This window comes from Chroicocephalus ridibundus, chromosome 8, assembly GCF_963924245.1.
Source record: "Chroicocephalus ridibundus chromosome 8, bChrRid1.1, whole genome shotgun sequence".
Taxonomy (NCBI): domain Eukaryota; kingdom Metazoa; phylum Chordata; class Aves; order Charadriiformes; family Laridae; genus Chroicocephalus; species Chroicocephalus ridibundus.
Window position 1 is genome coordinate 13,140,822 of NC_086291.1, and position 24,898 is coordinate 13,165,719.

General features: G+C 44.7%; 2 protein-coding genes across 2 annotated transcripts; one reads left to right on the forward strand and one right to left on the reverse strand.

Moving 5' to 3' along the window:
* Nucleotides 1-4,815: 4,815 nt before the first annotated feature.
* Nucleotides 4,816-7,994, reverse strand: CFAP144 (cilia and flagella associated protein 144). The gene is given in 4 exon segments (XM_063344012.1): nucleotides 4,816-4,929; nucleotides 5,975-6,078; nucleotides 6,968-7,027; nucleotides 7,862-7,994. Coding segments are annotated over 4 exon segments (411 nt in total).
* Nucleotides 7,995-8,195: 201 nt separating this feature from the next.
* Nucleotides 8,196-14,904, forward strand: PIF1 (PIF1 5'-to-3' DNA helicase). Its single transcript, XM_063344434.1, has 12 exons — nucleotides 8,196-8,681; nucleotides 8,756-8,861; nucleotides 8,939-9,064; nucleotides 9,161-9,314; nucleotides 9,873-9,987; nucleotides 10,062-10,168; nucleotides 10,602-10,741; nucleotides 11,399-11,505; nucleotides 12,402-12,489; nucleotides 13,111-13,256; nucleotides 14,244-14,435; nucleotides 14,776-14,904. Exons 1-12 carry the CDS (start codon nucleotides 8,196-8,198, stop codon nucleotides 14,830-14,832), a joined length of 1,824 nt encoding a protein of 607 aa, XP_063200504.1. The 3' UTR covers nucleotides 14,833-14,904.
* Nucleotides 14,905-24,898: the final 9,994 nt, after the last annotated feature.

The window sequence follows — 24,898 nt, forward strand, 5'->3', positions numbered from 1 at the left end:
GGGGCCTTCCCGGGGCTGGGCGGAATCCCTGGGCCGGGGCCCGCGTCTCCCCAGGGCTGGGTGCGGGGCAGAGGAGCCCCCGCTGCGGCCTGGGCCCGCGGGGGTCGGGGCAGGGCAGGCCTCCGGGGGGGCCTGCCCTGCTATGGCCGTTTGGGGTATGGCCTTGGAGGAGCAGCCCACGGTGTGAGCTCCTTGGGGAGGCGGTTCTGTGCGGCGGTGTGCAGAGCTGTGCTTCTTTCCCAGAACGGGCTGAAGCAGTGCCTGTCCGAATTCAAGCAGCAGCTGGCTTGGGTGGAAAGGCTGGATGTGACTTTGGGCCAGGCCGTCGATCCCATCTCACAGAGCGCTTCCAGCAAAGATGGTGTTGATCCTGAGAACGATTTCCAGAGAGAAATGAGTTTGTAAGTGTCAAAAAGGGAGATTTCTTGCAGGGTCTGGGCATACTGCTGCATGCTTGGAGTTGTGTTTCACAGGTGTGCTGCAGACTGCCGCGCTGGCAGTCACCAGTGTCATGTCACTCTGGGACCATGTGTCTTATTTTTGATGGCTCTGAATGTTTTCCAAAATAACTACAGATTAATGGATTAATGCTAGTATATTAAATTTGTCTTGTGACTGGAAATACTTTTCCTCCTTGCAGCAGACTTTCATCCTTTGCTGGAGAGTTTATTTAAAAAGTTCCTTGATTGCAGCACTATGGCTTTAATGCAGGATATGGATTTTTGTTTGTGGATTTTTTTGGGGTGTTATTACATTTGGCTTGCCTTTTATAATCCAACATACAAAACTGTAACTGGAAACTAGATAAATGTATACGTGCAAGTTATAAGCGTTAATATTGTCCTGGCACCTAAATTGCTTTTAGTGTCCCTGAATGCTGTAGGGCACAGAATGTTGATGTAATTCTGGATCAATGTATGTTAGATCCCAGCATCAGTTAGCTTATGTGAGCAGCGTTTCCATCAGCACTGGGAGATGCCTGATACCCAGTGACAGAGATGGTGCTGTGCTGTCTCCCTAGTTACCGGCAGGCGCAGGCAGCGGTGCTGGAAGCCCTACCTAGGTTGCGTAAGCTCCAAGTTCCTACTCGGAGGCCAGATGATTACTTTGCAGAGATGGCCAAATCAGACCAACAGATGCAGAAGGTATGTGCAGTGAATAATGGTGTTCTTCCCTGTGTTATGTGTTGGTTCTAGCCTGTGTTAGGGATTAACTTTAAAGTGTGATGTGTGAACACTGACCTTCATCTCTTTGACAAATGCCTGTGACAATGTTTGTGTTCGAAATTTTGTTTGTGGCAGGAAATTTATTCCTGTTTAGGTATTTCGGTCCATAACAGGTTGGAACTTAAAAGTGGAAGAGCACAATTTATGTTCTGTCCTGAATGTATTTAATATTAAAAATGGAGACTTTTTCTCTGTATGTGTGACAGTGGTTGTAAAGTTGGTTGTGTTTATGCTCTTTGTCCTAAGACTTGCAGTCAACTGTGGCATTAACATGATCTTTTTTCCCTATTTAAGTATCACCGTTGGTTTATACTTAGTGTGTTTTGGTTCTCTGTGATTTTAAACTGTGTGTTATTGAATTAATCTATCATGGGTAATAAGAAAGGAGTTGTGTAGAAAGTAAGAATTTCACAAATTGCTTCTTGATTGTGGTCTTTGTTCAAAACAGAACCTTCATTTTTGTCTTAGTTTTGTAAAAAAGACTACATTGTATAAGTTAAACAAACATGAGATGGATTCTAATTTGGAGGTTCGTGTATGACTTGATCACTGTTTTGATGGCTGATAGAATCTTCCTAGAGAAGGTGATGATTACTAATTAGCTTGTGCTGAGACTTAAGTCAATTCTGCACATCACTGTTACCTTATTTTGCTAGCTTCTGTTTGAAGAACGGAGTTTTTATCTCCTAGTGCAGTCACAGACTGAATCCAGAAGATCTATATTGAAATTTTTGTAATCCCTTGTAACGTGGCATCCTTGTAGAAATGTTTGTGAACAAGGAGGGAACGAAAAAGATGTTTTCTATGGCATGGGAGGATTGTTGACTCTTCTTCAGTGCTTTACTTTTAATAATGATAAGAAAGAAGCTATCGAGTCCTCTACATACGCCTGAGTAGACTGACGAGATGTGACAAGATACTCCTGTTTAGCCATTCCATTAGAGCCCATTATAAGGCTTTGTCTTGTTTCTGTGTGAGATTTGTCGTGCTAACAAGACTTTGTCAATTTGGCTACAGATCAGTTCAGGAGTTTCTGTAATAACTGTTCCCACCTTGAGTTGACGGAACGTTATGCCTTATAATCAGTGAAAAAACCTGCAATGTTTCAGGGCAGTAGCCAGTGAGTAAGTTTGGAGATAAATTGAGCATTATCTGATTGAGAAATGTTTCATATAATTCTTGATTTCAGAACTGCACAGCAATCATAAAATTCTCATATTTTCTTTTGTGTTACTGATAAATTTTGTATTTTTTTCCTATCTCCTAATAAGATTCGACAGAAGCTTAAGAGTAAGCAGGAAGCAATGGAGAGGTCTGAGAAAGCAAAACAGCTTCGTGCAATGAGAAAATACGGCAAGAAGGTGAGGAGGAGCTACAAAAGGGACCTATGTATGACAAGAATCTAGAGCCTAAGTGAGGAACTTAGACAGTGAGACCGCAGGAGGCTGGCTAAAATATATGGAATTTCTCTAGTCTTCTGTGTAGCTGCTTTGGAGGAAGACAGAGCAAAAGGTGGGATACCTTAAAAAAAAAAAAAAAGGGATACAACAAGGAACAACACTAACATTCTGCTTCTAATCTCAGGTGCAAACTGAGATTCTGCAGAAGAGGCAAAAGGAGAAAAAAAATATGCTGAACGCGGTCAAGAAATACCAGAAAGGTAAAGTTAACTTGTCTAAGAGAGCGAATGTGTAATGGGAATAATGATGTGTGAGCAAAGTAAGGCAGTGTGATGTGTGGTGTCAATCTGTCCTGCTGGGCAGTGAGCTTGAAAGGCTGCTGCTGTGCAGAATCACATGTCAATGGCAGTGAAGATCGTCCCAAGTAGCTGTTCTTCAGTGAGGGCGACTTGTTGCTATTACTTGCTTAGACTGAAAATTTGTATTTTCTGTGGTGGTGGCTGAGCAACTGTTATGTCTTCGCTCTTGCAGGTCTCTCTGACAAGCTGGATTTTCTAGATGAAGAGCAGACGTCGTCTCAGGGGAATAAAAAAGGCAGTGGAAGTCAACAGATAAAGAAAGGGTGAGACCAGAAAAGAAAGATATTTAAATGCAGAATCCCTGAATTTTTTTGAGTCTTTTAGGGGATTGTTTTGTGGAACAAGAAAGCTATTCTGATTAACGTTCATTAAAATAAGTCTCAGGTGGCTTTCTGTCCCTAGAGAGGAGGAAAGCTGTGGCAGAATGAAATGGAGACTGAAATGTGCTAATTTCTGCCTCTTCTATAAGAGGAGAAAGGTTTATGATGGCAAATGGGAGTCCATCAGCAGACACATGTGATGTCGTGAGAGTTTCCTGAGGAAAGGTATATAGACGATGATGCTGTGTGGTTGTTTTTTTAGACCAAATGCCAAAAGACGATACAAGAATCAAAAGTTTGGTTTCGGTGGGAAGAAGAAAGGATCAAAGTGGAACACGAAGGAGAGTTTTAATGACGTATCCAGCTTCCGGCCAAGCGTGGCGCACAACAAAGGCGCAGGAAAAGCAGGAAAAAGAGGAAAAAAAGCCCTCAATGTAAGTAAGATGTTGCATGCAAATGATCCTGGTTGGCTAGGAAGCCTCCCCTGGGAGGGAGAGCTGAGTACATGATGGGTGCCTCTAGCATCTGGAAGTGACAATGGCTGTCTTTGGGAGTTGAGCATAATTCAGTTGCAGATAGAGTTGAGGACAGTGGTTTGGTATCTTGGCAGGGAAATGAGTGGGACAGTTAGCAAGTACTGTTTGTTGCTACTTGGGTCCCAAAACCCCCCTCTCCAGAGGTGCTGACAAACATCATCTTGGTATGCTCGCCAAGCTATAGAGCTAGAACAAAGATCGAGGACATGAAAATAAAAGATCTCAATCTGTCCTTTTTTTTTTTTTTTTTTTCTCTTTTTTTTCTCAGAAGAGACCTGGAAAGAGAGCAAGGCAGAAAATGAAGAACCGAGCACGATAGAGGACTGTGCTCCCCAGTGGGGTTCCTATGTTTCTGTGTTGCAATATATGTTTTTGCTGTCATTGAGCAGCTAACCATGGAGCAAGCTGGATGATTCCAAGTGGCAAGAAAAAAAAGTCAGTGGAAACTAGTGCCTTATCACTAATTTCTTCTTATCATCTGTTTTGTTGAAGGATTGTTTTCTACTTAAACCTCTGGTGTGTGAACGCATTAAATGGTTTGCACAGAACTATGTCTAATTCATGTTTAGTTGTGTTATGAATGATGGCTGAAGCCTACGCTTTGTTCCCTTCATTCTGACAGCTTTTTCCACAGCTACTGTTGCCATGTACTTGGTGAACTTGAGTTCTGGGTCATGTTGCTTGATGTCAGAATAAGAAGTCTGAAGCCTGTCAAGATGTTAAAGTGTTTTTTTAGACGATTCCTATAAATGGGTTTGCAAACAGCAGTGAGACAAATGCAGCAATCTTACAAATAGGTTTATTTCTGTAACTATTGTCAAGCTGCAAATCTGGACAGACTGAGGTTCTCTCTTCCCTTTTCTTGCTGTCTTCTCTTGCCAGAAATCTACCAGACTCACCTAATATCAAGCAGGGCCTAACGTATTAGGTGTCATTAACTGCTTCTGTATAAGTTGTGTGGCTTTGCTACTCTACTACTGCAGCTTCTCAAGCTGCTCCTCCCTGTGCCCTGTGGCAGCCATTTACTTAGTGATCTCGGTTTTCCGGCGTGGCAAGTAGAGTCTGCGATCAGTACGGTCCACATGAATCTGGGAAGGAAAAATGATGAACAGTCATGTGCTTTTACTAGAATTAGTAGTAGTAGTCTCTCCTGAGAAGAGTGATGCACAGTGTTCTTGCTGCTAAGAAATGCCCAAATGACAAATGAATAGGGTACCACTTATTTGAGAATATAGTGTTCACTGCTTCATTATGATAGAACCTGGTGAAAAAGAGAAACTTGACATATGAAACAGCATCACGAGTCCTGATAACTCACTTCCCTACACGCAAATTTAGTTGCCTCTTTCCTGCCAGCCTAATCCTACCACCAGTATCTAACAGTGTAAAGCCCTGCTGGGATGTCTCTCTAACCTTGGTGCGAGTAACCATTTTACCTGAAGTGTAATAGGAAAAGTTGCAAAGACTATCTTTTCTTATTTATCTTAGTTTTCTTTGTAACAGGTCAAAATTAATCAGGCCCTCATTTGCTTTTCTCAAAACGCTAATCTATAAAGTCAGTCATTGTCACAGCTATTCGTTTGTCAGATGTGATTGATGTCTCAGCTTGTTAATAAGATTTCTTTTCCTCCTGTTTATTCATGCTTTCCCAAATGAATCCTCACTGGTGTATTCTGCCTCGGGTTTACTTAGCTAATTATTAATTTTATGGTTCTGCTTGCAGTTTATTTGAAAGGTACTGTACAGCAGCACACTTCTTTTCACAGTACTTAATGTATGTCACTTCACATTGCTCACTATGCCATTTCTCATGGCGGAATGCTTTAATAAACAGCTGTGACTACATGTGTGGCATTTGGCAATATGCTTGGGGTTGACTGTCATTGTAGATATTTTGCATGCAAGTTTCTCAGGGGAAGTCTACTATTTCTGTGTTCACAAGCCTATGCCAGTGTGAAGGTTTGGTTGTACATTTTAAAAACTTGTTGTCTGTGAACAGCTCTGCTCATTCCTAGTCATTCCTGTTTTCCATGTTTGTCACACATTATTTTCTTGAATTGAGTATCTTTCATTGTGATGGGCTGAACCTCTCTGAATCCTGCAAAGGGTGGAGTCCTTAAGCACCCTACTCACCAAAGGTGTTGTGTTCCAGCCAATCTCCTGGCTTTCAGTTTGTGGCTCTGAGTATTTCTTTGTTGGCTCCAGTGCTGCATGGTGAATAAGATTCAGAAACTTGTCTGTTGATTTAAGAGAACAAATACAAATGAAAGAAAGTATGTTTAAAAAAAGTCACCCGTGGATGTGTGTTAGAATGGGACATCGTAACGCTGTCCAAGCCATAGCAAGAAAGCAAAGGCTGGAGCAACCTCTGTGCTTCTGTGAATGATCATGTAAGAGAATGCAGGGTGACATTTCTACTCAAATTTATCCCAATAAAGTTTCAAGATTTGCCTGCCTGTACTGTCCTGTTAATTTTGTCATCCCTGTTTACTGTATTGCAGCATCTTACTTTTCTTATGCCACACCTAGTATTGACCAGCGCTTCACATAAGCTCTTGTCTTTCTCAGTTGCCTGAGACCTGCTACCTTTTCCTTTTTTGGTTTTCTTTTCCCTCCTAATTCTTGACTAGAGCAGGTGGACCTTAACCAACCATTAAGGTTTTCAGACAAAATTGGCATGTTAGAAATAAATGAGCAGTTGCTATAGGGTTTCTGTTATTAGTGCTCTAAAGCACGACTCAGCAGCCATTTCAGCAGTTTACCGTAGTGGTGGTTAGGTAGAATCTGCAATGACAGGCAGTATGTATGTATAAAACATGTTACTATATTTTTTTTATTTTCCCCTGAAAGAGGTTTAGCTTCTCAAGCAGAATTTTATAGCGTGATAAAGATAAACAAAAATAAAAGCATAATTGCATGAATTCAAGCGTGCATCAGTAATGAAAAGTAATGGGAAAGGGCCTTAAAATGGAAAAAACCTGCCTTATGTTTAACAAAAATGAATTAATTTAACTTCTGTTGTCACAGGGGTGTTTCCACATATGTCTAAACTAATTGGAATTTTTAAATCTTATTTATTAGTAATTTTCTTATGTAATTATCACAAGATGTTCAGAGATGTCTTACCATCTGCCGGCTCTTCTATATTATCATGCCAAGACATAGGCTTCCTCGTGATCGTGTGAACTGGAAAGAAATGATGCAGGTGGATTACTTTAGTATGAATTTAGCATCACAGCCAGGTACAGGATCTCCATCATTGCAAATGTTCCTTTTGGTTATTCCCTAGTCTGGACCCAGCTGCTTCACTAAAGTTGTAAAGGAAGAACAGCATGTCAACAGAAAATGAGTTGGAGCACTGACTAATAGCAACTTCCTAGAAAGGGAAGGGCCTTAAGCATGCTAAAGGCCCTTCTACTGGATGCTGCCTACATTCACCACAACAAAGTTCCACCCCACCCAAGTGGTGGCCTGCAGGGTGCCAAGTATCAGGAAATTCTTTTCCTTTGGTTTGTTTTATTGTAAAAGTTAGACCTCAGTGAATTTATTCACATCACCTGTCTGTGCCAGCACAGATTGTGATATTCTATGACTCTTGAGTTGGCAGGGAGAAATCAATCCAGAGGCTGAAGAAACATGGTGTAGCGGTGAGAATCTCTACCCCATCCTAGCTCTGTGTTATCTCAGGATCCATGGATTCCATATCCTGAGTAGTTGCCTCATTCTACGCGTTTACTAAGGCACTGTCTAATCTGAGCAAATTAGTCCCGTCTGTTCTGTCCTTGAGTGTGCAGACTAGTTCCTTAGGCAAAAGTTGCCCACCAGTTGCTCCTTCCAGATCTATGCCTCTCACTGGCCGCTGCTGGTATTCTTGAGTGCAGCTGCTTGTCTCTGACATGTAGCTGAGGGCTCTGGGGCCTGCTCAGGCCCTTGCCTTATACAGGTGGGCCCCTCAGTCTGCCCTGTGCCTTGCCCCCGAGGCTTCCGCGCCAGTTCCCTGTGACCGCGGCGCCGCCTCACCGCGGTGGAGCGGGTTCACGCTGTACTGCGTGTGCAGCCTCTGGCACTGCAGCTCCTTCCGCACCCGCTCGCACAGGAGCTGGTTCTGCCGCACCGGGTCCAGAGGCTTCTTCTTCTCACTGCGGGCGGCCATTGTCCCGCCGGGCGACGCGGCGTCCCGTAGCCTGGCAATGCCTCACGTGGTCAAGCATGAGGCTGCTGATTGGGCCCGGCGGGTGTTCTTTGGGCCTTCCCGCCTCCTATTGGCCGCCGTATTAAAGCCCCTGGCGCTGATTGGCGGCGGCTGCACGCGGCGGGTTTGAACGGCCGGTGCGGCAGCGGCTGGGACGGCAGGATGGAGGCCGCGGAGCTGCGCTGCACGGTGGCCGTGGAGCAGCCGCTGCCGGGAGGACAGGCCCCGCGGCGCCGCGTAATGCGGGGCGCGATGGTGCTGCTGGGCCGCAACGAGCTGCGGCAGCCAGTGCTGCGGGTGGTCGGCGGCGGCGGATCGGCGGCGGCGGCGGCGCTGAGCTTCGTGCTGGCCGGTGACACTGTGCGGCTCTTCACGCGGTTCGCTGGCGACGGGCGGGCGGCGGTGCGGGTGGGTCCGGGAGGCGCCCAGGTCTTGCTCTCCGACTGCCCCCCAGACGCCCTGCGCCGCTTCCTCCGCCTCCTGCGGCTCAAGGTGGTCGCTGGGTCGCGAGGAGCGCAGCGCGTCCCCCGCCTGCTGGACCGGCCGCCGCCGGCCTTCGCCCTCATCAGCCCGCTGCAGGAGCGAGACCTGCTGCGCGGCCCCGGCCACCTCCGCGGCGCCGAGGGGCGGGGGGAGCGCCCAGAGGAGGTGAGTCCCGGGGCGAGGGGGGCGGCCCCGGTTACCGGCCCCAGTCCTACAGCGTGCTGCCGCCTGTCCCGCAGGTGCCCCGCGCAGAGAGACGGCCCCCGGTGAGGCTCTCGGCGGAGCAGGAGGTGGTGCTGGGCGCCGTGAGGAGCGGGAAGAGCATCTTCTTCACCGGCTGTGCAGGTGAGGGGGCCGGGTGGCTGTCACCGGGTGAAGTCCTGGGGTCTCGCCGCTTACCTGCTTCTTCTCCCTCCTCCAAGGGACCGGGAAGTCATTCTTGCTGAAGAAGATCGTGGGGTCCCTCCCTCCGAAGAGCACCTATGCTACAGCTAGCACAGGAGTGGCGGCATGCCATATCGGTGGTACCACTCTCCACGCCTTTGCAGGTAACGGTCTGCCTGGCAGCGAGAGGCTGGCAGCTCTCGCTCCCACCCCAAAGAGTCAGGAGCTTCCCAAAGCTTTGCTTTCTTCTCCCCTGCCAGGGATCGGCTCTGGGAAGGCATCGCTGGAACAGTGCATTCAGCTGGCGGAGAGGCCTGGGGTGCGCCAGCACTGGCTGGCCTGCCAGCACTTAATTATTGATGAGATCTCAATGGTGGACGGCAAGTTCTTTGATAGGCTGGAGGCAGTGGCGAGGTGAGCGATCGTCAGGTCAGACAACTAACAGAAATGAATTTCCCTAAATGTCTAGGCTGCTTCCTTCTTCTGGTTATGTGAATGGATACAAGGCAATCCCTGGCATAGGACCGAAAGGAAGGACTAAATTATTGCCAGCATCTGGGCAGATCTTTATCTTAAAAGAGGTTTTAATCATGTCCCTGCTCCCTGGCTGTGCCTGTTTTGGTTGCTGGTTCCATCTCCAGAGCCAACTGTTGTTTGTAGAGCTGAGTCCAGAATGCATCTGTCTGTCTATGCTACGCTCAGCAGTTCTCTCTTGCAGAGAGAAGCAGTTGTGGTACAGCAGCTACCAAAGAAGCTGGTAATGGCATCTGGGGTGGGCAGGCAAAGAAAGATGAGTGTCTTGTAATAGCATTGCTTAATTATTTGTGCTCTTCTGACACAGCTGAGGATAATCATCTTTACTGCAGCTGGTATATGTTTGAATGTACAGATAATCCAAGTAACTTCTAAGACCAGAGTATGTCCAGGTCCTGGAGGGCATTCAAAACTTCTCCTCTCTTCCTTCCCTCTCAGGGCTGTCAGAAAACGGGATGAGCCTTTTGGAGGAATTCAGCTAATCATCTGTGGGGACTTCTTGCAGCTACCCCCAGTCTGCAAGGCTAATGAAGAAACCAAGTTCTGCTTCCAGGTACAAACCTATCCCTAAATTCACCCTCATGCTTCAAGTCTGCATCTTTCTTAAAAAAAGAATGATTTTTCCAGTCAAAAAGCTGGAGGAAATGCATCCACATAAACATGGAGCTGACTGAAGTGCGGAGACAGACCGACAAGACCTTTGTCTCACTCCTGAGTGCAGTCCGTTTGGGCAGGTGAGGAGAAACTCACCTAACTGTAATCCCTGCTCCCTACCCATGGTGCAGAGGAAAGAGTGATTTGTCACTCTGTCCCTGTTCTCTATCAGGAATGCCTGGCTGGGGACAATGGCTATAAACGCTTTAGTTAATGTAAGCAGGTTTTATATATGCTGCTCTGGTAAGGAAGGACCCTTTCTAGGGTTCCTCTCTGCAATTTCTGTTCAGGGATACAATGGATCCTGAGCTGGCAGCGGCCAGGGCAGAGCCAGGGCACGAGCACACACATACACTGCTCTCCAACTTTGTTTAGTTAACTTCCACTGGCTTTCTCTCTAGAGAAAGCACAGCCTGGGGTTTGCACAGCCTCATCCAGCTGCGTGGAGGTTACTGCTGCTCAAGACCTGTTCCTGATCACTTTAACTAATAATCCCCTTTTCCTGGTTACCAGGTGCACAGAGGAGGTTACCAGGCTGCTGATGCAGACCACTACTAACAGGTCTGAGCGTGATGGGATCCTGGCTACGCGGCTCTGCACCCATAAAGATGATGTAGAAATAACTAATGAGAGACGCTTGCAACAGCTACCAGGTGAACTCCTGGGAGGAACTTGCTGGCTTTGGGGCTGAGCTCTGAGTGTATCTAACGGGGACACTGCAGTGTCAGGAGGAACTGCTGTTCTGTTGTGCATAGCAGCAGCAGTCCAAGATGTGTGTGTTGTACAGCTTTTTGCTTAAAAATCCACACTGTTACTTCTTGGTATATAATAGAGAGCTTGTGGCTTTCTGTGGTGTAGGGTGGGTCATTATTGCCTCCATACCCCTTCTGCTGCTTTCTATAGCAGTTCAGAAAGGCTGCGCTCTATCCAGCCATGACTTGAATTGAGAACTATTTAATTTCTGCCTCCCTTTCTGGCCCTAGGATTCTTCTTTAGTCCTCTTTAGAGATCTGGTGCTGGTAGCAAGTGAAACTGGTCATATGCTCAAAATGGTGACCGCTCAATTCCTATTTATTGCTGGCCCTTGAATCCTGAGCCTTCTCATGCTCTGGGACATATGCTGGGAAGAGAGGCAATAGTGAGCTTTCTGCTGTCAAATGTGATGAGGTTTGTGTGAAGATGTCCTGCCAGCAGAGCAGAATAGATATTAAAAGAGGAACCGCTGTTAGAAACAAATGCTGAGCCTCCTGCAGTGCTGTGTGGAATATGTTCAAGGGTTGCAATTTGTCACGTCTTTCTTTCCGTAACAGGAGACGTGCACACTTTTGAGGCTCTGGACAGTGACCCAATGCTAGTGAAGTTAATTGATGCTCAGTGTCCTGTGGGTGGTAGAATTGAGCTAAAGCTTGGAGCTCAGGTGGGTGTGTGTACATACATTTGTGAAAGACCAGTGGATCAAATGGCATAAAAATATAAAGGAATAGCAGATGAATATATCGAGTAGGTGAATGTATAGAATGCATATTCTGTATAGAACAGCCACACCAGGCCAAAAGAAGACTCTAGCCCAACCCTTTGTATCCTTTCTGCTTGGAATCTTATCCAGACAGAGAATTGATTCGATTTGAGTACAGGTCCATGTCTTGTGGATGGTGGTAACCATTTCCAGCTTCCAGATAGTAGAGAGCACAGGCAGTCCTTGCCTGCAGCCTCAGCTCCAGGTACAGCAGCTTTCCTGACTCGTAAGAGTAGGGCACAGATTGCCAAATTTGTAGGACTAGATTCCTTGCTGTAAGCTGGGGCTGTCAGAGTGAAAATGATGCAGGATTGTGCTTAGCAGCTGCACTGTTTGCCTTGGGAAGTTGTTCCTTGGGTGTTCCCAGAATCTATATATGTCTAGGCTTGTGGTGTTTGGGGAAGGGGAATCTGTTCCCTGTTTCTGAGCTCACGGCTGTGCACAGCAGCAGCTCAAGTGAAGTATTTAGTGCTGCAGAATCACAGAATGGTTCAGGTTGGAAGGGACCTTCAAGATCATCTAGCTCCAACCCCCCTGCCATGGGCAGGGACACCTCCCACTAGACCAGGTTGCTCAAAGCCTCATCCAGCCTGATGTAGTAGTTGAGAATCCTACAAAGGAGAGGCTATTAAAGAGTTTCAATCAAATTGGAGGTGGTGCTGTATCCTGCAATAGGATGATGTGGCTGTTGCCACACAAGCCTGCTGTGCTTGTGCTTCTTGGCTAAAAGCTGAGCTGCAGGTGGCTGAACAGGCTGTAAAGCCAGTGCACTAAGGGATTTTTCTCTTTCTCTGTAGGTGATGCTAGCTAAGAATCTGGATGTGTCTCAAGGGCTGGTGAATGGGGCACGAGGAGTTGTTGCAGGATTTGAAAGTGAAGAGAAGGGTAAGTAAGCTTTTGGCCTTTTATTGGCAAGGTGGCGGGGTGGGGGAACAAAACAACTTATCATTGACTGCTGATGACTTGTTAATTTTGTCTATTGCCTGGTAAGAATAATTTGAGGGAAAGCAGGGAGGAGGTGTGCTCTGCAGTGAGAGGTTTGGGGTTCTCATGAGCTGCGATATCATGTGCTGCATCAGCTGTAGCTATCTGTAGGGCCTCTTGTGTTTGCTTTTCCTTATTCTCTAGATGTCTACGCTTGTTTGCATTTCCTGTCCTGTTGAAGCATGTCTTGTTGTTCTGGGGAGGGTTTTTTTGTGTTTAGTTTTTCCTCAGAATAATGTTCTACTACCTCCAATGTGTATTTTTCTCTGCATCACAACTGATAAATTATCTGACTTTAATTCTTCCAAATGTCATTTCAGCACATCCTATTTACTGTATGTGGGTTTAGGTGTTTTTGGTATGGGACTTGGGAATTTTCTTTTTTAATGTAGCCCTAAAATTCATGACAGACTGCCATGGAGAAGGGGGGGGGGGGAAGTGTTCCTAGGCTGCTGGCTTCCTTTCCTGGTTCTTGAGTGTCAGGCATACATCCATATTTCTCTCTTGCTTCCATTCCTACAGGGCTGCCTAAGGTTAGATTTCTCTGTGGGGTCACACAGGTCATCAAAATGGAGAAATGGGTCTTCAAAGGACCATCAGGAGTTCACCTGAGTCGTCAACAGTTGCCTTTAAAATTGGCATGGGCCATTTCCATTCACAAGAGTCAGGTGAGTGTTCTTATACAGCTGTCTGTAGACTTCTACACCATCATAAGTCTTATTTTCTCAGTGAGCTTGTATTGCTGATAAAACAGGAAGCAAAACTGAGGCCCACGTTGTGGGGGAGCTCTGGAGTAGGTGTGTCTTTACCTGCAGAGAAGGCAGCACCTCTTCTCCTGTTTGTGATACTTGTCTATAGCAGCGTTGCTAGCCTATCTTTGACCCTAGAGTTTCCACAAGGCTGCTGTAAACTGCCTACTTCATATTCAACTATAAAGTATCATTATTTACTGCTGCGGGCTGATCAGGATAGTGTTTCCCTGATAGCCATCACCACTAGTGATCCTGAGGTTTGCAGTCTACCTGAGGAAGGTACAAGAGTCACAGATGTGCTCTTTGGGCTGGACTTTCCCTTCAGAGGTGTGTTGGGTTTTTTCAACGTAAGTAATATGGTTCCTACCTTTCCAGAAGACTTCATACACTTTGATAAATACATCTCTCTGTAAAAGACCTGTGAGTTTGTTCCCATGCTACTGTCTAAACCAGTCCATATGATAAATTCTGCAGCCTCCTGGGACATCTCTTGGTGCAGACAGGGCTGGCCAGGCCCAACACAAACTGTCTCAGATGGTCTACCTGAGGACTGCTCGAGCCTGGCTGCTCCTCTAGTTAATTACTAGGAGTGGAAACAGCAGGGTTTCTTTCCCTGCTGTGTTGGGTATATGGGATTTGTGGAGTTTTACATGAAGATCATCAGAGCTGGTGGACCCTACTGTCTGCTAGCATCTTCCTGACAGTGCAAAACTGTCTTTCCCCGTCCCCCCCGAACTTTTAATCAGTTACATAGTCAAGCAAGGGACTTCCCTTTTTTTTTTTTTATCAAGCCTGTACACTGAGGATTGTGCCTTTGACAGACTCACAGGTCACCTTAGTGTTGATACAGCACAGTGGTCTTGTTTGTTTGTTTTGTAACAAGCTTCTTTGTGTCTTTGATAGGGCATGTCTTTAGATTGCGTGGAAATCTCCCTGTCTCGTGTCTTTGAAAGTGGGCAGGCTTACGTAGCCCTTTCCCGAGCCCGTAGCCTTGCAGGTCTCCGTGTTCTGGATTTTGACCCGAAAGTAGTGAGAGCTGATCCTTCTGTGTTGCAGTTCTATAGGCAGCTGAGACGTCACCAGCTTCTAACCCAGGTAAAGAAAAATCCTGTGGTAGCGAAGGCTGCCTTGTGCAACCAGGATGAGAGATGTTTGTGCTGAGATGCTTCATTTTCTTCCCAAGCAAGATCATTCAAATTAAAACTTGTAGTGGCAGGAGAGAAGAAACTGCAAAGAGGGAATGTGGTGGGGAAGCTCTTAGTGGCAAAACATCTACTGTAGTGTTTGGATGGGATAACACTACCTGGCCTGTGGGTGAAAGGGAGGGTTGGGGTTCTTTCATCCTCCTCATGCAGTAGGGGCTGAAGGGGAAGTGGGCACATAAGAAATCTCTTAAATTATTATTTTTTTTCTTCCCTTCCCCTCCACCCCCCAGGATTCCCTACACACACATTCAGGTGCTGATGAGAAGGAGAACTGGGAATGCAGCTGAGAATGCTCCTTTGGCCTCTGTGATGCATCAGCACAGACTGAGTTGCAGCGATCTTGCTATTGAGTATATTTGATAACACCAATGAAGTTAAAGGAATTTTTTTTTTTTAAAATGTTTGATTTGTTCAGCTGACTCCGGATGTGTAGAATTCTCCCCGTCTTGTGCCTCTGAAATTTGGAAGGCTCCTGTAGGCCTTTTCTGGGACTATAGTGTTGAGTACTTCTGTGTCACAGATGCAATTCTAGCAAACAAAATGACTGAACAAGGACATGCCTGATGGATCTTCCTATAGTTCTATCCTGTCTGCCTGGTTGCATTTTATTCTCCACATATGTAGACTGAAAACTTGTGTGCTTTTCTTCAAGTATACCACGGTTCAGACATGCGAGGTGTATGTCCTGTTTTCCTGGGTGGATTGGACCTGTTCACAAGAGTTGCTGACGCAGGGGAAAGCACTGCTATATATCTGGAATACATGCTTGATCCTGCAAGCGAGGAGCTGCCAGGAGCTGGGCTATCACTTTACAGCATGCTGGGTTGTTCTTGCCTTCCAGATGTTTAACACCAGGAGGCTTTGCATAACTTCATCCACAAGCAGAACTAGGGGTTATACGTTGCCTGTTATGCTGATACATAGCCTTTTTATTAGTCTGTTGTATACAATGAGATGTGATTTTATTTTTTTTTTTATTTTTTTAACCTTCTGAAATGAGTTGGCACTGTTAAAAATAGGAACAAGTCCTACATCTTATACTTACGGAACTACAAGAATCATGAAAATCCATTACCCCATTAGCAAGACAGCAGTGAGAGGAGATGGGTGCTGATGGGAGCCCCTCTTGTTTAAACATGAGGATCTCTTAAATGGGAGTTTATGCTGGAAACAACGTCTGACAAATGAGGTGGAAGTTGAATGTGCAATAGGGAATAACGGCCAAGGACACATGAAGTGAACTGTAACTTCACCTCTTTCAGCAAAAGCAGGAGTGAGCAGAACTAATATACTGTCTCTTTGAAGTCTTAATAAAGGAGAAGCTTTGCTCTTTGTATTTAGCACATTGCTTAAAGGCTAAGTAACTTGTATATTTTTAAATGTTTAACATGCAGGAATAATGTGAAATATCAACATCCAGCTGGAATTCGTCTCTTGCAGGGTAGTGTCTCTGTAACAAAACCTCTGCAATTTGAGTGAGTTGAAGGCCACTTGGAAGCTGTTCTCTTTAAAGCCAGGGAAGGATGTTGACTAGCCAGTGGTTAACATAACAGAAAGCAGACTTTTGGTAGGATTTCAAAATGTATTTTTCAAGTGGGGTTTGTTTTTTCTGGGCTTGGGGGGTAGAGTTTCAGAGGAAGCAATAGTAGAAGACAGAAATGTGGGAGTTATTTAGAGTTGCTTACTCTAAGAAGGGGTTTTTAATGTATCAGCACATTACTTCAGAGAAGTCTGGTGGGGAATAGATGGAACTACCTGAAGCTGAAGCTGGAGTCTGTGGAAGGTGAGACACCTTCCCTCATACTGCAGGCTCTGTTTTTTCAAACTCTAATTCCAGTTGTGTGTGTAAATGTGTGTGTGTATATATATATATATTTATTTTTTTTTAAACAACACCTAGCTAGTTGGTGGGGGGGTGGGGAGGGCAGTGAGGGTGCTCAGGTTTTCAGCCCTGTGTCTCCTGTGTCAGGCTGACCTCAGCCTTTCCTCGCCACCTCTCGTTCCCATGGCTGCCCCTCAGTCCTACCCTGCTGTTTGTCCCCATCTTGCAGCACTCCCTGTCCTTCCCTCCTGCCACTGTTCTGTGGTGGGTGCCCTGGCCAAACCTCTGTGATGTGCCACTCGTGCTTCCTGTGTCATTCTAGCTGCTTCTCAACATGCATCCTCCACCTCTCTTGTTGCGTTGAGTTTTTGATTTCATTTTGCTTTCTATTGTTCTACTATTGTTCTATCTGCTGGCATTGTGTTCATCTTCCCCTCATACCCCTTGTGCAGGTGGTCAGAGACCGTGGGTGCCCTAATCGTCAGGGGCAGGGCTGTCTGTGCAGTCAGGGAAGCCCAACAGACAACCTAAAAGCCCGTGTACTTAGCCAGTGGGCTGGGCTGGGGCCAGTTTGCACTCTTGTGGGTTTTCAGAGATGGGACACTGCATTATGAGGGGTTCGAGTTGCATTGGAGGTTGAGGTGTGGGGTCTGAAATGCTCAGGGATGTTAAAGTGACTTTTACTGTTGGTGTAGTTAAGAAGAATACGCCAGGCACTTCCAGTCATACACAATACATTGATTTATTGACAGATTGCATAGGGTAATGAGATAATGCAGGTTCAAATCCTCTAACATCTCTTAAAAAGTCCCTGTACCACTGTAATGACAATGTGGTTTAGAGTGTAAGAGGGTTGGCTACATACAATTCAAATAAACTTTTAATTGTGCTCTCGTGAAGTAACTCACTTCATCTTTCATGGGTTTAGGGACTGAAATATTTCCTGTTGTATGGGGGGGTGTGTGTGTGACAATTTGAGGTTTGAGATAAAACACTAAACAGAACTTAATGCTGGAAAGGGTAATAAATATTTCATGTTGATATTAAATGTACATGAAATACTGTGGTTGCCTTCTCAGAGGTGCAGCAGTGGGAACAGAATAGCAGTGGCTCCTGAACACTTGGCAGCTGTCCTGAGGCCAAAAGGGGTCTGTCTGTGTAAATTTTGGATGTTCTCGCTCACTTCCAGCTAAAGCAGATGTAGGGATGGGGGCTGAGGCTGAAGATTGCTATTTAAATCCTAAAAGACGCAGTCAGGACAAATCTGAGCTGCCGGGCCTCTGTCGTGTCTCCCCTGCAGTCAGGATTGTGATGAGGCCTTTTTAACAGATTAATGCTTACATACATATGAGGTAAAGAAATGTTACGATACCATCAAAATCGTTTCTTCCAAATACTCCTTAAAATGTTAATTTTGCTTTCAGATGGATATGAATCAGTCTGTATGTAGAACCCAGTCTACCAACACAGAGGCTGTTAGTTTAAATTTTTATTGCCGTGACTGTACTGGAAGAACAGAGCTGCTCATCCTCTCATTGTTAGTAAGTAAAATGAAGAAGAATCTGAAGAGTAATCAACCTCTTACATGAGGCCACCACAAGGCACTTCCGAAATGTCTGTTGATGCCATTGCTTTCACCTGCTGAGGCAAGATGGTCCTAGCAGGTTGGGTTTCTTCAAGGACTATTCATGTGGCTTGTGACAAAGCCAAGTATATGTGCTATCCTCAGCTTATGTGACCCACAGAGCTCACGCTTTTCCCCCGCCCATCTCCACAGGCTGCAGTCCTTAAGGAAAAAACCTGCTCCACCGTGGTGTCTTCAAGGGCTGCAGGGGAGTCTCTGCTGGGGCACCCAGAGCTCCTCCTCCCTCTCTGACAGGGGTGCTCGCAGGGCTCAGTTCTCTCACTTTTTTCCTCACTCTTCACAGACATGCAGTTTTCCCCTTCTTAAATCTGTTACCACAGAGGCACCACCAGCCTCGGTGATGGACTCAGCTGGAACTGGATGGAACCAGCTGTGTGAGGTGAGAGGAAGCCCTGACCTCTCCTCACCGCGATTCCGCCAAGGCCTGGGCATGGGTGCCTGATACACCAAGTACCAAGTGTGTGTTGGCTTCCTTCAAAACTACATCTCTACCCTCTCCTGTAGAAGCATGTAACACTTGCATGGTTAGATATCCTGGGATACAGAGGTAAGGCTGGAGGCGCTGTGGTAGGTAAAAAGGGAAATGGCCGGTGAGGGAGGAACCGCCATGTCCCTGTGATGGATGGCAGGAGGTGGCCTGCGGCACGGCTGGGATCCAGCTGGAAGGAGAGGCAGGCCAAGAGGGCATATAGCACTGCAACAAAAGGCTGGGGTGTTTCATTACTGTACTCCAATAAATATGAGGAAACGAATGTTGTCTCTCCGCTTTCACAAACTGAAGAGAAAGTATTTAAACATGGCTTTTGTCTTAGCTTAACTGCAGCTATAATTAAGTGAATTAAACTATGACTTTGATTCATAGTTGGTATTACTGTTACCATAAAGTGCAGCCGTTCTCTTTTCAAATACATTAAGCCATAAGAAACTGCTTTATACCAGCTAAAGCTTTATAATACATTTATGTGTTATTGGAAGCATAATTCACATGCAGAGTGTTATTAAAGCCTTACCAGCTTCCAGTTTAAATCTTTGTACAGTGATTTAACTCCCTTCTCATTCTTTATGTGACATTTTCATAATAATTAAACATGAATGTGTTCTTATAGTCCATACCCAGAAGTCCTGTAGGGAGCAGGAAAGGCAGCAATAGTCCTGTTGGTCTCAGATGCGGTAATAAGATTGTGTCCATGAATTAGATCTTCCTGCCCAGAATTGCTCAGAATAGATCAAACAAATGCTACTCTTAAGTAATGGAAATATAGTACGATATAGGCTATGCTATGAATGCTAATAATGTAATTGTTCTCACAGATATTAAAAGTTTCTCATTTCTTATTATGCTACTCCGTGGTGTCTTCTGCTGATACATCTAAGCAATTCTAGTATTAGCATGAGAAAAGACCTGAATTACTAGAGATGTGTAAAATCTCTATCTCGCTATTTTCTGTATGATTATTTTATGCTTGTTTCTGTTACAGATTATAAGGATGCTGGATAGAATTTTTTAACTAAGATATTGGCTAGTATATAATTTATGAAATCTGATTATACAAGCAAAATAAGTTGATAACAGGTGTAAGAGTAAACTTCATTATAATTATTGAACACTGCACTATCTGATACTTTTTTTTTTAATCTGTTATGGTGTTGATACAGGGGGCTGTCAGATGTGACGCATAACCTATGAGAGACCTTCTGGGATGACAGCTGGAGGCTAGGTAGGCACCAAGAGCATCTTAAATGGTACCATGTACCTATGTGCAGGCAACTGAATCCGCCCTGTAATGTTCCAAATGTAACCATGACACATGTTTTTTTTACTTCTGTTTTACTTCTTTTACTTTTGTTTTTGTCTTATTTCTTAAAATACGTGGTTTTTATCAACTGGGAAATTAATATACGTATGAATCTCACCTTCCATCTACTCTTCCCAAGTCACTAGGCTATATCAATTTTCTGTAGGTACATAATAGTCTCTTTTTTTTTTTTTCAAGTTATTATTAACACCCTGAAAATTATAGGGGGGTTTTCCTAGACTTTCATTTCAGGGTTGGAAGTTAGTCCAGGTCTTCAAAGATTCTGGATCCTGCTTTGCTTATTGAAAGATTTGTGACTCCCTATCATTAATTATAGGGAATATATATTCCTCTGTCTCTGGAGTATAGCCATGAGCATGTTGAAGGCTTATGGGTAAGAATTAGAGACTGAGGCAACAAAGGGAACCTTGTGGTCGGTGTCTGCTACAGTTGCCTGATCAAGGGGAGCCTATGGATGAAGCCTTCTTACTCCAACTACAGGACACATTGCACTTGCAGGCTCTCGCCCTGCTGGGGGGACTTCAACCACCCAAACATCTGCTGGAAAAGTAGCATGGCAAGCTGTAGGCAACGCAGGAGACTACTGGAATGCACTGAAGAGAACTTCTTAAGCTGGGTAATAGAAAGCCCTACTAGAGGGGATGTGATACTGGACACGTTGGTCACAACTGCAAGTGTGCTAATTGGTGATGTCAGGACGGGAGGCAGCCTGGGCTTCAGAGATCGTGCACTTGTGGAGTTTGCAGTCCTGAGGGATATGGATCAGGGGAAGAGTAAAGCCAGGACCCTGAATTTTAGGAAAGCAAACGTCCAGCTCTTCAAGGAGTTAGTCGATAGGACTCCCTGGGAAACTGCTCTTAGGGACAAGGAAGCAGAACAGAGCTGGCGAATCCCTAAGGAAGCTTTCCATAGAGTGCAAGATGTCTTGATCCTTAGGTGTAAGAAATAAGGAAAGGAAGGCAAGAGCCCAGCATGGTTGAGTCAAGACCTGCTGGTCAAACTAAAGGGCAAGAAGGAAACTTACAGGCAGTGGAAGCAGGGATAGGTATTCTGGGGACAGTATAGGGAAGCCATCCGGATGCGTAGGGATGGAGTCATGAAGGCCAAGGTGCAGCTGAAGCTGAACTTGGCAAGGGACACAAAGAATAATAAGAAAGGCTTCTACAGGTATGTCAGTCAGAAAAGGAAGGTCAAAGAAAGCATACCCTCCTGATGAGCAATACTGGCAAACTGGTAACAACGGATGAGGAGAAAGCTGAGGAACTCAACAACATTTTTGCCTCAGTCTTCACTGACAATCTCTCTCCCCATAACTCTCAAGGCAGGGACTGGGGGACGAAGGTCCCCGCCACTGTAAAAGAAGACCAGGTTCATGACCAGCTGAGGAACATGAATATATATAAATCTATGGAGCCTGATGAGATGCGTCACAGAGTCCTGAGAGAATTGGCTGATGTAGTTGCCCAGCCACTCTCAAGGGCATTTGAAAAGTCATGGCAGCCAGGTGAAGTCATTGCTGACTGGAAAAATGGAAACACTGCACCCATTTTTAAAAAGCGTAGAAAGGAGGACCCTGGGAAATACCAACCTGTCAGCCTCACCTCTGTGCCTGGCAAGATTGTGGAACAGATCCTCCTAGAAGCTGTGCTAAGGCACAGGGAGGACAGGGAGGTGATTTGAGACAGCCAGAGTGGCTTCGCCAAGGGCAAGTCCTGCCTGGCCAGCCTAGTGGCCTTCTGTGGTAGAGTGGCTGCATCAGAGGACAAGGGAAGAGCTATGAATGTTGTCTATCTTCTGTAACACTTTGACGCTGTTCCCCACAACATCCTTCTCTCTAAACTGGAGAGAGGTGGATTTGATGGGTGGACTGTTTGGTGGTTGAGTGGTCCAGAGGGTAGTGGTCAACAGTTCCATGTTGAGGTGGAGAATGGTGACAAGCGGTGTCCCTCAGGGGTCAGTATTGGGACCAGTACTGTTCAATATCTTCATCAATGACATAGACAGTGGGATTGAGTGCACCCTCATCAAGTTTGCAGATAACAGCAAGCTGAGTAGTGTGGTTGACGTGCCTGAGGAGTGGAATGCCATCCAGAGGGGCCTGGACAGGCTTGATAAATGGACCAGAGTAAATCTCATGAGGTTCCACAAGGCCAAGTGCAGGGTCCTGCACCTGGGTCAGGGCAACCCTTGATATCAATACAGGCCGGGGATGAAGGGATTGAGAGCAGCCCTGTGGAGAAGGACTTGGGGTACTGGTGCATGAAAAGCTGGCAATGTGTGCTCGCAGCCCAGGTAGCCAACAGTATCCTGTGTTGCATCAAAAGAAGCATGGACAGCAAAAGTGGGGCACCACACATTTTTTAACATCTACAGGTGATGGCTGGACAGACTTCTTGACTATAATAAATCAAATATGAAAAACACTTAATGTGGATTAATATAAGAATAACTTGGTTTATATAGTAGCTTCTAAAATTTGTAATTTATCTTTGAAGTTGTATTTAATGATCGTTTGGTCTTTAAGTTGTTCTGTGAAAACATTCCAGGTAAGCTACCTTCATGTTTGTGTTGGATTAGTGGGACATCTTGTAATAAAATATTTGACCATAACAAAACCAGGTACTTTCAACTGACACTTTGCAATACAAAGTAAATTTTTAAAATAGCTCTTGAATCTTGAGCAATGAGCCAGTATTTAATTCCCCGAATTTCAATGCATAATGCATTAGGCAGAAGGATGTTACCAGAATTAATTTAATAATAAAGAAGGAAGTCTTGAAATAGTTTGGTTTTTACATGTCTTCTCTCCAGGCAAAAGAGACCTTACAATAACCTTAACCATTTTCCTTGTGATAGTAGCAAGCTATGGCTATTTTAACATAAAGCACACACTGAAAACAGATCACTTCAGATGATTCAGTCAGGTCAAAATGACAAACTTTCATAAGATGTTGTCCCTTTGTCTTCATTAGCCATAATTATTGCTGTCAGCTAAACTTCTGGACAAAAGTCTTCCTTATGTTTTAAAAATAAAGGATAAAAATTACTTGGTGTACAAATAATTTCAAGTTAATGTTACACATAAATATTACTTTTGACAGATTGCTGTGTAGTCTTGTTCACTCTTAGATCTCAAAAAAAGTACAAGCTCAAAAAAATGGTTTCTGATGACCTATCTATTTTACTAGAAATATTGTCAAAAGAAATGATAATCAGATTTTGACACTTGTCCTGGGAGTGTCATCCAGGGCCTCCATAAAATATAACCCATCAGAAACATCAGGCAAAAAGTCATAAGTGTAATACTCATTCAGTACTTCTGAAAGGTACAGATCATCTTACAGTGCTAAGTTTTGGGATCAGGATGCTAATATGAAAAAGAAGTACCAGCCCTTAATGACCTTTACTATAGGTTTTGGGAGATATTCTTAAACAAAAAACCCAAACATCAAAAGTGTTTCTGGCCCGCAGTGTGACGCAAGAGGCATTTCACTGTCAATGGAAACTAGGGCTGGAGGGAACCTCAAGCATGAAGACTGCATTTGATACTGATTTTTGTGCAGCAGAAGGAGGCCTCAATGAAAAAGAATTCAGTGCTCTACCAAGTTGTAACAACTCCAAGTAGGGTACTGGGAGCAGGACATCAAACTAAAGTGAAAGCTATGTCAAAAACTGAAAATGAAAAGAGCACATGACATCTGAAGAACTCTGTCTAGAACCAGAAAAACTGCATGATTAGGAACACATCCACCTCAAAGCATGGAGAGGCAATAGATTTAGAGTAGTTACCAAGTATGTTTTCAGATTTGATATACCTATGGGCCTTTATGATAGTTAAGCGGTCTAGTATGGTCAAGAAGTATCTGAAAGGGCAGAGGAAGTCACAAGATCAGCACCATCCTTTAGCACCTTCAGTCTTACTGTGGGATGGCTGGAAGTGTAATAATTGAGGTCACAATGCCTAGGAAGGATGGCTAGGAGCTCCACTGAGGCAAAGCCAGTTCAGTAGAGCTTGCAGTGCTTTGATGGGCACAGAAAGGAGACAAGCTCAAACTAAAATGGAGCTGCTGGCTGTGTTCTCTGCAACAGAATGAGTTTGTCAGTTCACCTTGGGGCACCAGATGGACGTGCAATCTGTTCAAAAGCCATTACGAAGCATTATGGTGAGACTAGTGCTGAAGGCAGCCTTGTTAGATGCACACCAGTCCAATGAGGTGATGATAAGGTACTCCCCAAAAAAAGTCATGGCTAGGGGAGGATACATTGCACGTTCTGTCTAGACTACAATGTAGACAACTTTTTGGAACAGAAAAAAATCTGCCAAGGTGCTTCAGTATATCTTTTTTGGCACTCATGAAATATATTTTGCTACAATGAATTCTCTGAAGGAGGGGAAAAAAAAGATATTTCCAGCATATTTAAGAGGTGACAAAAGATAGGTGCTACGTGTAGGTATACAGAATACATGATATGATGATGATATGTCTGCAGGCTGATTTCAGCCCAAACAAGTGGAAAAAGACACAAAAAAAATATGATAAAACTTACCAAAAGGGAAGAGGTAACAATTAGTATCAAGCCTAAACGGAGGATGGGATATTGCAAAGGCAAATAGTTTACATTCTGCAATGCTCCCTTTTCTTCAAATGGATCTGGTTTACTTTTACAAGTATGGAGGCCTTTCATTTTATTTCCAGAGCACAGTTGATGGAACATACTTTGTCTTTACCGCTCAGTTCATAAAGAACTCATCTTGCTCTTGCTAAAATATTTGCTGGAAATCAAGGGTGAATTCACTTAGCGTGCTTACAGGAAAGATAATGGCTTTGTATCTGCTTTTTTCCCTTCTCTAGGGTTTGGCTGGGTGTTCCTTGTTTATTTTGGAATTCCAATCAGAGACATCTCCGTATTTCAAAGAGAATTTAGTTGTGCTAAACCACCAAATCAGTATGTTCTCTACAGTGAAAAGAAAGTCACATTTTTTTCAATATTTGTTTTGCATATTTTCCAACAACTGGTGGGAAAAAATGCTACCTAACAAGTATTTTGATAGAAAATGCTGCTCAGGG